This window comes from Macrobrachium rosenbergii, chromosome 4, assembly GCF_040412425.1.
Source record: "Macrobrachium rosenbergii isolate ZJJX-2024 chromosome 4, ASM4041242v1, whole genome shotgun sequence".
In the NCBI taxonomy this organism is placed as follows: Eukaryota; Metazoa; Arthropoda; class Malacostraca; order Decapoda; family Palaemonidae; genus Macrobrachium; species Macrobrachium rosenbergii.
Window position 1 is genome coordinate 11602501 of NC_089744.1, and position 17500 is coordinate 11620000.

The 17500-nt window shown below is 37.0% G+C and overlaps 2 protein-coding genes across 2 annotated transcripts in view; one reads left to right on the top strand and one right to left on the bottom strand.

The window, feature by feature from the left end:
* The window catches only part of LOC136830532 (junctional adhesion molecule B-like), a 651645-nt gene that overhangs the window by 462738 nt on the left and 171407 nt on the right, over positions 1-17500 (bottom strand). The window lies entirely within an intron of this gene.
* On the top strand, positions 6707-7618 carry LOC136836528 (uncharacterized). The gene has a single exon (XM_067100929.1). The coding sequence runs from the start codon at positions 6707-6709 to the stop codon at positions 7616-7618; it is 912 nt and encodes a 303-aa protein (XP_066957030.1).

Below are 17500 nucleotides of genomic sequence, written 5' to 3' on the forward strand. Positions count from 1 at the left end.
TTTAGTAGAATTAACCTTACGTTCTGAGTAATAGCTAACAGAAATCTCTGAAAATTTGTAATCTGTGTAATCTGTAAAAGGCATTTATTATCTTAGAGAAATTATGTTTTATTCAATCCTGTTGGGAAATGATGAAAGACATTAAAGTATCTATAGCTATTTTAACAAGTATTTTAACGAGTATTATTTATATGAATTACGTAAAAAAGACAAAAAATTATGTCACAAGAAAAGTAAAATGTATAAACATTAAGGAGCGAAGCTTGACTAGTCCTAACAATACAAAAAATAAACAAAATTAAACGCGCTTTTATTAAAATGCATTAAAAAGTAAAAAAAAATAATTTTTTGAGACTCACCAGGATTTTCTTACAATGAAAGCGTAGGCGCCAAACATGGAAGGAAATGCTGCAAGAAAAGAAATATATATTTTTTTTATTTCTTGTAGCATTTCCTTCCATGTTTGGCGCCCACGCTTTTATTTTTGTAGACATGATTAATTGTAAGAACATCCTGGTGTGTCTCAAAAAATTGTTTTTTTTTATCATTTTTTTTTTTAGATTTTTTATTTTACACTTTCTAGTTTTGACAGAAATTGCAACCGATTTACGGCTGTAACTTAAAAAAAATTGAATGTGATATCCTGTCGAGCCAAAGAAGGTTTGAAAAATCCTTAGATTTATTAACTTATTATACTACCGAGTCAAAAAAGGTTTGGAAAATTCTAAGATTTTCATACAAATCCTGAGATACTAGGAGAGGTCACTAGAGCTCACCGCTGCTACTGATTATGTAAGGTTGTATTATCACCGGGATTGAGTAACCGAGTAAAATTTCAAGTCTATCGGACAAAGGGAACAGGTCAAAAATTGAGTTACAAAGATTTGACCCAAACAGATGGACAGAAGCAGAGGTCAGGTTAAATAAAAGCATGTAAAAACGTCCCAACGGTGAATTTCGTAAAGGTTAAGAAAACACTCTGATAAAGGCATTCAGCATTTTTATTTTGAATGGTAATAACAGTCAGTATTGATTGTGCGGGTGTACGCGTAATTTAGCCCAAGAAAATGATCGCATTCTTGCAGCACAAAGACTGCTGCGAGCTGGTTTACCAACGAAGAAAAAAATTAAGTTGAAGAAAGGTACAATCAGAAGGATCAAATGGCAATAGAAAATGAAAAATATGCCTTGCATAGTTTTAAGCACGTAAAGTATATCAAGATTAAAAATATAGAATGATTCTTCAAAAACCATTTATAATCCTTATGTGTTGCAAACCATCTCTACATTCTTTTTTGTACAAATGCGTTCCTATTTCGTAGATATTTGAAATTAGATTCAAGAACACTATTTTTGTTCCTTGCGTATAATAATAATAATAATAATAATAATAATAATAATTCAAAGTTATAGATCAATTATACCCTTGCAACATTGTTTACGTAACGTACAATACAAGAAAGTACACATAATATAAAGCATAAATTTACGGTTACCAATTAATAATAATACAACCGATATCCTTAAAAAAAAAAAAGCCACATTCCATATTACATCCATAATAATTCAAAACAAGGTTTAATACTCCTTCTACGTCAAAGGACGAAACCCTCAACTGGTTACAAATTTAGCACGCGGGTTTGTCCCAGCTGGTCTCATCTACTGTACATAACTTCTTCCCTTCCCCATCCCCACTGGTTTCATCTTATCCCACTTGAACTTCAATGACCCTTTATTTGTCAGTCGAGGCCATGCGCCAGGAGAGGAAAGGCCACAAGTGGATGGCAAATAGGTTGCCTAAAGGGGCACGGCAGGAGGGCACAGGGGTTGCCCGGGTCTTTCCTCTTCATTCTTCTTGTCTCTGGTATTTCCTTTTCCTTTTTGTGAATTCTGGCTGTCATTCGATTGCCCACTTGTACGAAATCAGAGAAAGGCAACATAAGGCTAGTATGTTGTTTGTATCACAATAATCATCTGTATGTTAAGACGGTGTCACATCACAGGAGGTAAAAAACGGCTAGGATAATTACGAAAAGGAAAAAAACAGAAAGAATTAACGCTTTCTCAAATACGAGAGACATCCAAATTTAACGGCCGATAAATGCACTAACATAGTATTCACCCATCCATGTGCACCCATCCATGTGGATACACTCAACCTTAATAGGCATGAACAATTCAGGAAAATAACTTTTAATCATCGACATAAGTGCATTCATTCATAATAACGGAAATAATTTTGAAAAACGAAGTGTACGTGATTCTGCAATTTTCCTATTACGGAGTCCACTATACAAAAACACTAAAAGGATGCAAGTCAGAAAGATAGGCTAATAAATACACAGGATATGCAATATCCTTTGCCTCCAATATTTGATTCAAAATATGTGACCTAGCTTCCTTTAAGAGGAGGGGCTACTGCAGCCTTCGGGGTTGTGGCCCATTTTTTTTTTTCACCTGTTATTCTCTGGCTTTCCTTCACGTCATTCATTTTCACTTCGCGTAATTACTAACAAGCACACACAAACACACATTAGCAAGGAACACAAAATTCAACCTGCAAATAGAAGCAGCCTGGGAAGTTATCTGAAAAATTTAGTTATTGTCCCTGTTGGTCTAAGTGAACTACTGTACGTACTTGGTCATCAGTTGATGGCGGTAGGCCGCTCACAAAATAGATGAATAAATACAAGATATATATATATATATATATATATATATATATATATATATATATATATATATATATATATATATATATATATATATATATATATATATATATATATATATATATATATATATATGTGTGTGTGTGTGTGTGTGTCTGTGTGTGTATAATTAAATACTATTCATTTATCTATTTTGTGAGCGGCCTACCACCGTCAACTGAATGTATGGCTTTTCGCAAAAGCTCCCAACACTTACCCTACATGTCACTTTTCAAAAAGCGGCTTGTAGGGTAAGTGTTGGGAGCTTTTGTGAAAAACCATACATTTGCCTTGGAGGAGCCAAGTGAGAAGGATTCTCTGTGATCCAATTGATTGCTGGAAGGGTAGGTGTTGAAAACAAACAATAACTTCACATGTTAGTGGCCTATCATTTTGTTACCATTTCTTATAATTTATTTTGTGGTGTTGTGGCGTGTCACACACTAAGTCTAATGATAGATGTTTTTCCCTCTCTCTCTACAGATGTTTCATGCAAGTGTTCGTGGAAGCCATGGAAAGCCATAGTTAGCCATGCAAAGTAATGCACAGGGACATGACCACTTAAGTGAACCGGTGACATAAGACATGAAAAGTTAGAATGGAGAACACTTAGTGACTGGATGGGGGATGGGAATTAATCCTACACTTTATTTTCATTTTATGACTGGTTATTGGGTTGGGAAGTGGTTCAATAATTTTCCATTATCATATCACATTTTTAACCTGTCTTATGTTAGATTTGCAGAATAAATTATTTTTGTAAACCAGGTTTGATTTATAACGCTCTTGATTCAAGCGATCTTTTTCAGGAGCTACTTTTTGTCATAGTTAGAACTGTGATTACTAACATATGTCACGGATTGCAAGCTTTCCAACCACATGTATTTGAAATCTCTTCCTAATTTGTATATAGAATTATTAACCATTCTTCAGGTGTGAGAAAACATATCTGACTGTATACAGATATCCCTCTGTTTTTCTCTAATGTCAAATGCTACTTTTACTTTCACAAGAGTTCTTGACCTGTCAGAAATTTTTTTTGTCAATAAATCAGAATACACCTTGACTCCGCCTCTTACTCACTACCTTGTTATGCTGGTGACCCTGAAGATGACTGACACCGCCAACAACACCAGCACTGCTAGCACCAGCCCATTCAGCGACAACGCTGCAGCAGCAAGCATCTGCCTACTGCCCTTCACAACCCACACCCCAGAAGCCTGGTTCTTCAGAGCGGAGACCATCTTCAGGTCTAAGATGACCTCCACCTCATCCTGCAAAGCTGACGCTGTCCTCAAGTTCCTGCCAGATGATGTCTTCGAGCAGGTCGTAGAATGGCTCACTGACCAACAGACCACCATCACCTACGAAGCGCTGAAGGCCCAACTAAGGTCGTTCTTCAGCAAGCCACCCACCCTCAGAGCTAGGTAATTCCTAGACAACACATGGGCAGCAATAGGAGACAAATGGCTGTCACACGTCTACAAGCAACTAAGGCAGCTAGTTACAACCCAGGCCACAGATGGCCGCCCAGAGACTATGTTGGACCTTGTGAGAGAGGTGATACTCACAAAATTACCCTGCCAAACAGTCGCGGCCATCCCCAACAGTTCAACCACAGACCTCGACTATTCCTGAACACAGTCAATGTCGTTCACCTAGCCTACACAAACACCCGTAGCAGCAACTACCTCACAGCCACAGTAGCAGACTGACACAGAGATGGACAACAATCCACCAGAACTCCAACTGTAAAAACAAACACAAGTACAAGCCCAAAACAGAAGAACGTCCCAAGGGCATTGTTTCTACCACTGAAGGTTCGGGAGTGAAGCCCGAAAATGTGAAAATGACTGCCGCATGCCAAAAAACATGCAAAGGTGTTGCAGGAGCAACCCAACAAACTAAACATCAGTGGTGGGCAGACTAGTTGCCTCATAAGAGAAACCGTGCCTACTTTCTGCTGCCTTTCTTCCATGTACAGGCAAAAAGACTCAACGTGTTTATTCGTCATAGATGAAAGACCAAATACGGAGTTCCTAATCAACACCGGCACATGAAAATCGTTCATGCCAGACAACCTGCACCAATGCCTCACCCCAACCCCCAGCACTCTACAGGTGTCCACTGCCAGCAGAGCCTCGCTGAAAATATATGGGAAACGGACAATGAATTTGTTGTTCCGCGGGAAGCAGTACAACTGGACGTTCATCACAGCAGACATAACAATCAGATACTTAATGGGCTCTTCCAACCACGTGGCAGATGCCCTTTCCCGAAACTCCATCAACACCGTCCAGATCTGGATACCATATCCTGAAATAGCATTGGCTCAGAGGGATGATGTGGACCTACAGCGACTTCAATGGGAGAACCCCACCTACGTGGATTGACCTATCCATCAACGACTGAGAGACGACCATCGCCTGTGAGATGAGTCCACGACATGCTGGTGGATATAGTGAAACAGCAGCTGATCACACGACCCGCCCCGTTAGCCACATTCACTCCGACTCCAGCACCAGAGATAAGTTGCCTCCTACGGGAGTTCCCGGAGGTACTTAAGGATGACCTGCAGCACAACCTAACCAAATACACAAAGCACCATGTCCAGCACCACATAGTCACTGAAGGTCCCGCAGTGCACACCCAATTCACACATTTGGCCCCAGAAAAACTAACCCACACCAAACAAGCTTTCTGGGACATGGAACAAGCAGGAATATGCCAAAAAGCCTCCAGTCCCTGGGCATATCCCCTACAGATGATACCAAAACCTGACAGCACAAGGCGACCACGCAGCAACTACTGGAGGCTCAACATCAAAACAGTACCTGACAGGTGCCCACTGCCTAACATCGCAGATATAACAAACCAGATGGAAGGCACCAAAATATTTATGGAGATTGACCTGTCGAAGGTTCACAAAGGAGGACAGAGAAAAAATGGCCATTATCACTCCCTTAGTCACATAAACCTTCAACTACAGATGCTTCAAACTTCGAAACTCAGGTGAGACTTTCAAATGACTGATGGATGAAATCCAGGGCTACCTATCCTTCTGCGTCGTCTACGTTGATGACATACTGATAATCAGCCCTAACATCAAACAACACACGAGATGTCAGGCAGGTCCTGCAAATACTTAAAGAAAATGGACTTTTAGTCTGAAAAGACAAATGCGAATGGGCAAAACCAGTAGTGGAATTCCTGGGCCACCAAATAAGCCCCGAAAGTGTCAAGCCCCTCCTGATGAAGGTCTAAGCAATCACTGACTTCCCAAAGCCAACAATAATCAAAGCAGTCCAAGAATTCACGAGAATGATTAACTATTACCACCGTTTCATACCCAACCTTGCTAAAATAATGGCTCAAATATATGATTCCTTAAAAAGAAAACCTAAAAAATTATGTTGGTATGAAAAACAAGATAAAGCCTTCTCGCTAGCCAAAAAAGCGAACACCTATGCTGCCATACTAATCTTTCCTTTAACCGATAGGTCCCTCACCCTAATGATGGAAGCAAGTAGCACAGCAGTGGGCAAAGTACTCGAATATGACAGACGATGGTTGTCACCCGTTGACATTCTTTTGCAAGAAGTTATTGCCAGCAGAACGAAAATACTCCACGTTCGACCAAGAGTTACTGGCAGTCCACAGAGCCACCCGCCACTTCCAACACATGCTAGAAGGATGACAGTTTGTGGTGCAGATGGACCACCAACTGTTGATACACGCCTTCACCAAAAGCAGAGACGGGTGGTCAGCAAGACAGCAGCACCACCTATCAACTATAGCAGAACACTCCTGCACATCAGATACTTAAAGGGCTCTTCCAACAACATGGCAGATGCCCTTTTCTGAAACTCCATCAACACCATCCAGATCTGGATACCATATCATGAAATAGCATTGGCTCAGAAGGATGACGTGGACCCAAAGCGACTTCAACAGGAGAACCCCACCTTTACGTGGATTGACCGATCCATCAATGAATGAGAGACGACCATCGTCTGCGAGATGAGTACTGGATGCCCTCACCCATACTTGCCGTTAGGGTTGAGAAACAAAGCCTTCAACCTTGCCCACATCCTTTCTGGTGGGGAATAAAGCCAGACATCAAAAAGTGGGCAAGAGAATGCCTCCAATGCCAAACATCAAAAATAACAAGGCATACAGAAACGGGGATAGGTGAGTTCCACACAACACAGCAACAACTGGCTCACATCCAGTTGACATCGTGGGATCCGTCCCCCACTGAGGGGGACGGGTATCTATTCACGATTACTGACAGGAACGTCAGACAGCCAGAAGTAATACAGGTAAGGCAGCAGACAGCAGAGAGTTGTGTGAAAGCACTAATAGGCTGGGTCAGCAGGCATGGAGTACCACAATACATAACAAGCAACAGAAGAGCCAACTTCACCTCCACCTTATGGAGCTCCCTCGCTGCCAGTCTCGGGACAATACTCATTCACACAACAGAAACAACCGGCATGGTGCAGAGGCTGCACTGCTCCATCAAATCAGTACTCACTGCCAGATGTCAAGGCGGGAGTTGGAGAAAAGAATTACTGTGGGTCTGGCTGGGACTAAGAACAGCCCCACATGCAGCATTCAATGCATTGCCGGCAAAAGCACTCTACGGGGAAGCATTGGTAATTCCAGCATATGTTTTTCAAAACCCGACAGAGCCCACGACTCTTCCAGACATCCACAGACTAATGGAAAATATCATGCCGGTGAAGACAACATACGACATAGCAAGAAAAGAATACGTCCCCGAAGACCTTAAAAGAGCAAAGTATATGTTCATAAGAATAGACGCATACAAGCCCCACTCTCTCCAGCCTACCCGGGACCACCACACCACATACCGCAACGGAGAGAGAAAGTGTATCAGTTGACGGTGGCTGGGAGGATCACCTGGGTCTCCACCGACAAGATTAAAACCAGCCTACATCCCAAACTGCATGCCACTCCCCTAGGCTTACTTTCGGTGGGGGTGGGGAGTACTATGAGGTTCTGATCTGTCGCCGGAACCCCTCAGAGCATTCTCCCTTCAAAGCAAAAGACTATGTGATGCACCGAGTACTCTCCAGAAACGTCAGGCGCTGCAAGCTTTCCAACTATATGTATTCGAAATCTCTTCCTAATTTGTATATAAAATCATTAACCATTCTTCAGGTGTGAGAAAACACATCTGACTGCAGATATCCCTCTGTTTTTCCCTAACGCCAAATGCTACTTTTGCGCTCGCAAGAGTTCTTGACCTGTCAGAAATTTTCTGTCATTAAATCAGAATACACCTTGACTCTGCCTCTTACTCGCAGCCTCGTTATATATACATACCATACATATTTACATACATACATACATACATACATACATATATTTATATATATATATATATATATATATATATATATATATATATATATATATATATATATGTGTGTGTGTGTGTGTGTGTGTGTGTGTGTGTGTGTGTATGTATGTAATGTCAAATGATGTTTGTCGTGTTTCTTGCATTAATCTTAGTTACGTTTAAAGACAGAAATAGGCCTGTCGCTTGGATGATTTTTTGTGGTGGAAGTAAGGGCGGACATAAATCTCTTTAAAAGAAGAGGTAAAACTTAGACAAATGAAGAATTTATGTCTAACATAACCAAGTGACAAATACCCCAAATCCATCATATTTTGAGAAAGATGCGCTAAGACATCTTCATCAAGGAAAAATATAAGAGGAAATAAAACAAGAAAAAAGGAAAAGAAATAAATAAAAAGCGACGGGATAGCAAACACGGAAATGGCTCAGGGACACTGTAATCCGGGACAGAAAGGAGACAAGGAAGACAAGAACAAAGGCATTGCAAGTTTTCCTCACGATTGGACAACATTCAATGTGTCTTGCGAGCAATTGCTGTCCTAGTTCCCGATGATGAAGCAGGGGGTGGCTTTCTTTAACGCCTTCCAAGGGAGAAAAAAAAAAAAAAAAACAGGACGGAAAAGAAAGATTCAATTTTTGGATATAGCCGAATGGCAGTCTGTTCGTTATTGAATTTCAGATCGTAGAAAGTGATTGACTGGAAATGAAGAATGAAATGAAAATAAGAATATTTTCTGAGTCGGTGAGCGGATTGAATACGTCACCTACCAGAGCATGAATCATGTAGCAGTATAACATTTCGAGGAATAAAAATCAGTCAAGGTTATCGTAACTACCATTCCCATCCATCGCTAAAATTCACTTTTAAACCTGACCGATAAAGTAGTGGAAATGTTTCAAGATATCGGCAGATCCTTTAAAGGAGATCCGATTTCCGAAAAGAGAGGAGGATGGAACTGGGATTGAGGGAAAATGTTGGATAATTTGTAATCTTAAAAAGAGAATGAGCATTTTTACTGTATATTCCAAAACAGTGAACTATGCATACTCCCATATATCCATAAAGTAATTACATTACCTGGGAAATATCATCCTTCGTACAAAGGAAACCTTACAGATATTTGGAAAAATTTTGTATCAAAAGAAAAATTTCATATATTCAAGAAGTCTGTTTTTTACATAATTCCAGTCTCTACATAAAGGCTGTGGAAACTAGTCATTTTTCCCTTATCTGACCCACTCCAGAGATACACAAGGAATAAAAGGATGAAATATGGAACACTAAAGTCATAAGGGACAACAAAACCAAAATACCAATTCTAAAGCCAGAGAGGAAAAATAAAGAAGCATTTAACGACCCAAGCAATCACGAGATTGTAGATATTTACAAATTAAGCAGAGGAAGTATTGTCAGATATTTCACTCGTATATTTCCATGCACGAATAAAACGCACACGAATGCAAAATATAAAATATGAAGTCAAAAGAGCGTCGACGCACTCATTCTGAAAATGACACAAGCTAATCCTCGAAAGCCGGCAAATTAATAATTCTAAAAATACTGTCGTAAAAGATGAGAACCCTAGCAAGGAAAAGACGAAATTTAAAGAAACGAGAAAGAAAAGCTCGTCATCTCCCTTTAATCAATGAAAATGTGGAAACCAAACGTGTGTTGAGGGGTTAATGAAGGGGGTCTATTGTCCTGAAGAGTGCTTTAAAAACCAAAGAGAGAGAGAGAGAGAGAGAGAGACAGAGAGAGAGCGAGAGAGAGGTTAAAGATAAACGTGAAGTGGAGATTGCTAATGAGATGAAACTTAATATTTATATTTTGCATTATTAACTCAGTACATTATTTTAGTTACAGTGTATTACCAAAAGAAAGGGTTATATATTTATATATATATATATATATATATATATATATATATATATATATATATATATATATATATATATATATATATAACTTTTTATCACATCACCGTGATTCATATACAATCAGTAAGCTACAAACGTCCTTTAATATCCAATTCGCTCTACCTCGGAAATAATATATTTTCATATATGTTACCGAAGGGGAATTTTTTAGTTGATAATAAGTTCATCGTCCCGTGGGCTCGAACCAGCGAAGGACAAGAACTCAGGACTACAGAGGACGCATATATATATATATATATATATATATATATATATATATATATATATATATATATATATATATATATATATATATATATATATATATCATAACATACACACACACACGATGTATATATACTAGCTGACAACCCAGCGCTGCCCGGGAAAAAACTCTGAATGACAACTAATAAAAACTCTCTCTCTCTCTCTCTCTCTCTCTCTCTCTCTCTCTCATGTCTCTCTTTTTCCATGTTTCTTTTCTCTCACTCTCTCTTTTTCTCTCCAAACCTCTCCTCTCTCTCTCTCTCTCCTCTCATCCCCTTCCCAACCCCCGGTGCCATTGATGTCTTATGCCCACAGTATTTTTTTCCAGACAGTAAGTCATATGTATACAGAAATTAGGTATAATAAATTCGTAAAGTTACTAAGCCTACAGGCACAACCAGCCCCGTTTCACTGGCAGAAACGGTCCTGTTTCAGTGAAGCCCTTCCACCACCATCTCCTTTGGTGTCCTTTGGTGCTAGTGATCTCTTACCCCCACACTGTTCTTTTAAAGATAGTAAGTCATATGTATACCAAGTTTGGATGAAATTGCTCAATGCATTTCAGAGTGTATGTGGAACAAACAAACACACATACATCCATTTATATATATACGTATATATATATAAATATACACACGTAATATATAATATATATACACAAACACACACACACATATATATACATATGTATTGGTATATATTTATTGAATATATACTATGCACTGAGACCAGGTTTTCTAAAGAAAATACTCAACGGTGACTTGAAATTCTGCGTCACACAAATCTATCCAAGATCAAATAAATGATGTATAAAAATACTTATGAGGTTATAACAGCCATTAAAGAACATAATCAAATTTACTAAAACAAAACAAAAAAAGCGAGCGAATGCCAGTATTAAAAGTATCACATATAACAAAGTATATGGGAGGTAAAAAAGAAATCAATAAAAAAACTTAGATTAAATCTCAAATGCCTAACTTTCAAAAGTTCCTTTAAGTCTGTTTTAATATTTGCATAACATGGATTCACACCTGCAGGTATTCACAAGTGTGCCTATTTTTCATCTCATTGTACATCAACAGCAGCTTGTTTTAGATGGTGAACAATGTAATTTCATCAGTTTATATAATACACACATATATATACACACACATATATATATACATATATATATATATATATATATATATATATATATATATATACGCACACACATACAGATCTAGTGACCGACCCACCAGCCAGAGTGGGTGTTATAGCTAACTGATGCAGAGTTAGGCTCACATTGCTAGGCCCGCCGCTAGCTCCAGCATCTGCTGGAGTCAAAGGAAAAAGCACTACTTCCTTCCAAAATGAAAAAGGTGAATACACACACACACACACACACACACACACACACACACACACATATATATATATATATATATATATATATATATATATATATATATATATATATATACATATATATATATATATATATATATTTATATATATATATATATATATATATATATATATATATATATATATATATATATATATATATATATATATATATATATATATAAAATCTACTAGTAACTTTTCACCAGATACGTAATTGTGATAATCACAATGGCCTCTTAACTTCTCGAATTCTTCACACTTTTTTGATACGCTTGTCACCATAAAGCTGTGGTTCCAAGGACAAGATATATGAAGCAATTATGATGTCTGGTAACGGGAAACAAACCGGCACTTATAATTAATATATATATATATATATATATATATATATATATATATATATATATATATATATGTATATATACATATATATATAATATTGTAATAGCCACAATGCCCACTTAACTTCCTGAATTTCTTTGCACTTTTTTGATATGCTTGTCACTACAAAGCACTGGATCCAACTAGAAGAAATATGAAGCAATTATGATGTCCAGCAGCGGGGAAACAAACCTGCACCCCATAATTACAACAAGGTCACGTTGCCAACCTAACCTTGTTGTGATTATGGTGTGTGTGTTTGTTTCCCGCTACCGGACATAATAATTGCTTCATATCTCCTGCACTTGGATCCAAGGCTTTGTAGTGACAAGCGTATCCAAAAAAAAAAAAGGGGGCGAAGAATTCGAGAAGTTAAGAGGGCATTGTGGTCATTACAATTACATGTGTTTGTGTGTGTGTGTGTGTGTGTGTATGTATATATATATATATATATATATATATATATATATATATATATATATATATATATATATATATATATATATATATAAATATATAAATTTCAATAGACAACAGTAATAACTGCCATGAAAACAAGAAATAACTACTTAGGCAAAATAGCACAACAAAAAATTATCAAGTGACTTCCTACACTCATACACGATTGCTTACTTTTGTGAACAGACAATAGATGAAAATAATGTTTTCCTCTTCAGGCAAAAATCATATATTTCTGGAAACGCTGAATAAATCTTATGATTGTAGAGTTCACAGATGGAAGCGAAGAGATGATGGCAACAAATGACACTCGATATTCGTAGTACCTATAGGAGATCAAAGTCAGTCGCTCTTCGCGATGCCAACATTTTGAACGTTTCAGGTAAAGACCAAGATGCCGTTAGAATGGAAAGCTTTTGCTGTAACGCTTCCCTGTTTAACTCCAAGTAAGAGGAACGCCACAGTAACGCTGAATGGAGCTAAATAGCTAAATATACATAAGAATGACACAATGAAAGGCTGCTTTGAAATCCCTCAACCCTTCCCTAACCAAGTCTTCTTCTCTCTGAAACCCACTGCCATGTGATGTTTCCCACGACCTTTTTCAGATCTATCAAACCTGCATTCATTAAAGTTTTCCATTATTGGTGAGGTCTACGATTAGGGATATAGAATTATACACAAAGAATCATTGGGTTCCACACACACACACACACACACACACACACACACAGATAGAAGAGCTGTAAGGTGACCAAAAATGTATTCTATTCAATGATACAACTCATTACTTAAAATATAATTTAGACATAGTAGAAACCATTAAGGCACTACTTTCCAACTAATTAGCTTACAAGGACGAGTTATTGAAACACCATAACTGTATCTTATCACTCTCCTCATTAAATAAATAAATAAATAAATAAATAAATAAATAAATAAATAAATAAATAAATACATAAACAATATAAATGTGAATAAATAAAAAGAAATAATCCCTGCTATAAAGTACACCACGTTGAAACTATTATCTACATGTTAAATAACTCTCATTAATTTCCGTCATTCCTGGTTGAACCAAGCATTTACTCCGAAACTTAAACATTTCCATAAAACAAACAACCTCAAGCTACCAATCTTTGGAAACGCTTTTAAAAAAAAACCTACGATTCCGGTAATTCGTAGATGAAAAAGTCCTAATATCAAAGGAACTAATTACCCTAATTAATGAGATCTAAGAGAAACCAGCGGGTTAGCTGATGAACACACCAGAAGTTTATGACAGCAATCAGATCCTTTTAATCTGGGGTATTAAGGGAGCGAAGAAGCACTAGCAGAGCAGTCAGACATTGGACTTGGTGCTGATATTCTTTACAGGCAACAGTTCACAATGAAATTTGTAAAGGCGTTCATTCAATGCCAACCAAGAAAAAAAAATATTCAGATTAATTCACTCGCATAATTCTAATTATCTTTGTAGGACGATAAAACGACCTTCAAGCTGATTCGGGTGTGCTGCTTCTCATAAGTTACAGTTTGAAATTGAGTCACTGTTCATAATTCTAATTATATTTGTCGGATGAAAAAATGACTTTCAAGTTCTTTCGGGTGTGCTGCTTCTAATAATTAATAGTTTGAAACCAGTTTTATGAAGTCATTTATTTTATTTCTCAATGTTCAAAATAAAAGATTTTAGCTTCCTATCTCTAGTTAAAGGGAACAGAAAATTTATGTAACCTGTCAACAGTGCTGATCTGTGAGAACCATTACAGGTTCTCAGGTGCTCCGCACAGTTGTTTTAATCCACTTGCACTCTTGGTAATTACAAGTGGATGGCATGAACAGATGCTTGATTCTCTCATGGGATCTTTAATATTTTTTTTCCCGTGAATGGTACTGAAGAAGTTACTATAAAAGACTTCGTCTTTTATAGAGATCCAGAATATTCATTTCGAAATGAATCTGTTTCATACTGAATATCCAGAATATTCATTTCGCCATGAATCTGTTTCATAATGAAGTAATGACATGCATTAACAGCCAAAATTATGTGGAAAAATATGATTAATGCTTGTCTATAGTAGGTGAAATGAAACTGGCCGATTACCAGTTTTTTTTTTTTTTTTTGTCGTATAACTACTAAGCGTAATATTTACTGAAAAACAAGAGTTCAAATTATAACAGAGTCTTGCAAGGAATTCTGTACTGGCATTAGAAACAGGTATACTGCGATGCTTATCGTATATTTTACATATATATATTAACCTCAGGATTATCACACTGGACATTTAAAACCATCACGTAAGCAGACATCCACAAAAACCAACTGAACAAGTACAGATAATTTAACAATTACGCGTCTGATCTCCACAATTATAAAATAGAGGGGAAAACTGTTATTTTGTCAACGCAGGTAAACAAAGAAATCTATAATCTTTATACCAACACATGTTCGTGGATATGCGTATTATGAAGTGAGTTAATTTATGCTATGCAACAGGAATCACAAACACACATATAATATAATATAATATAATATATATATATATATATATATATATATATATATATATATATATATATATATATATATATATATATATATATATATATATATATATATATATATATATATATATAGTGTGTGTGTCCAAAGCACATATTTAATTAAATAACTATTGAACATTTATTTCTGCTGTCATACACTAATGCGCATTTTCATCCTGAAATATCAATGTGAAGTCCTTATCAGTGTGATGTCCTCTCTGGCTAAAAACAATCTCAGAAATCTAAGGGCGACGTCAACATTCAACTCATATTACTGGCGGTTTAAAGTTTTGTTTTTGTTCTGTTGAAATCGTCTCTGTTAATTACTCTGAGACTCACAAACGCAAGTCGAAAAACATCATAGCATTTCTCCGTTTGATAGACTGAAATAGCTCTTCTATATATCTTTGTAAAGAATATGAATTAATCATCCTTTTGTTCTTGAAATACAATTTTCGAAAATCGCCGACACACACCGCACACTAAAGCTCACTATGACGTATCACTCAGACGGAAAAATCATCAGTTTATATTGCTCAGGATCATATAAAACTTATCTTGAAAATGTATCAGGACCAAAATATACCTACTGCTTTCAATAAAAAATAATTGTTCAATTAAAATAACTGTAACTTAGAAACAACCTTCGTACATTAAAATGTTCTGGTTGAAATTCACTTTAGGAATAAAGCTACTTAAACAAACAACAAGAAGGATCACTTGCACTAAATGAATGATTTAAAATCGTTCTCAAAGAAGATGATAAACAACTCATTCAAATGAATAAACGAATATTTAGATTTTCACAATTCATTTATAACTGACACTTAAGCAAATACACAGTTCATGAGGTATCGTATAACATACCTAGCTTAAAATGAGAATTAATACGGTGCGGCATTTCTGCATTCCGACAGCATAACATTTCATACTGCCCTAACTATTAATACCAGTACGTAATACCCCACCGAAGTAACCATTAATCAACCTAAAAATAGAGGAAGGAAATCTGGGTAGGCCAGTAAGAGCAAAGAATAATGGTGTAGAAAATATTTTAGCATCGATTTTCTTTCACGGGGAAGAGACTGAGACGGGCAGGTGTTTCCAAAAACAGACGAACTGGTGGCAAATTCAGCTATTATGAAAGCCACATCTGGCTCTTTAGAAAGCAAGTTATATTTACGAAACCCCGTGAAATGGACATCAAAATAGTGTTTGACTTCTAGCGTGATATATTTAGCAGGACCCTCAAATTCATTTTTCGGAGAAATGAGAGGGCACTGTATACAAAATTTAAAAAGAATTTTCGTCATCTGTTATTTCTTTGATGGACTGTAATGTATAAAAATACTATTCTAAAATCAATAAGAAGAAGAAGAAGAAGAAGAAGAAGAAGAAGAAGAAGAAGAAGAAGAAGGAAACTACTTGTAATACAAATATGATAATAATAATAATGTATAAATGAAGGAGACATAATCTTACACCACGCAAGAATGGCGCGCACCACTTTGCCTGAACGCTGGTTGTAAGATTGTCATGGGTCTGTAGTGCCGTCGTCTGATCAATACGGACACTGGGCGATAGAGCGTAAAAAGGAGGTTTATTAGGCTTAAACTAGACATACGAGAATGATACAGCATCGTTAGGGGATGATCTATTTTCGCTAACCGAATGTCGTGTCCTTGTACTTCTACCTATTTCTCTGCCTCATACCGGTTTTTTGTGTATGTATGTATATTTGTCTGTATACATGCGTGTTATCTACACATTTAAAAATGGATGTATGTATGTGTGTATGCATGTATGTATGTATGTATGTATGTATGTGCATGTGTGTGTGTGTGTGTTCCAGCATAACTCTGAACTGGTATACATATGACTTACTATCTAGAAAAGAATACTGTGAAGGTAAGACATCACTAGCACCAAAGGGCACCAAAGGGGGTGGGGGTGGGAAGGGGTTCCCTGAAACGGAGCTGTTTCTGGCCGTAGACTTAGTAATTAAATAAACTCTACGGGTTTATAATACCTCATTTCGGTATGCATATGACTTACTATCTGGAAAAGAATACTGGGGGTAAGACATCACAGGCACCAAAGGGGGGGGGGTGACGTAAATATAACTGAAAACGACAGATATTACTGTCTAATCCATTTTTTCTTTTTTTGAGGTCACTGAGATGAATAGCGATACTCCCGATGCCCTTTTTTAAGTCCAGGTTCAGCCCCGACAGCAAGGGGGGCTGAGAAGAGGTGAAAAATAAAATGTTAAAAATGACAGATATTAGTGTCTAATCCATAGTTTTCGAGGTCACTGAGATGAACAGTAACACTTCTCATGCCTTTTAAGTCCACGTTCAGCCCCAACAGGGATGGAGGGTGAGAAGGGGTGAAATACAAATTGTTAAAAATGCTGGGCAATGTAACTGAAGTAACT

Bases quoted from the DNA above. Each gene is read 5' to 3' on its own strand.
- LOC136836528 (XM_067100929.1), top strand. From the start codon at position 6,707: ATGAGAGACGACCATCGTCTGCGAGATGAGTACTGGATGCCCTCACCC.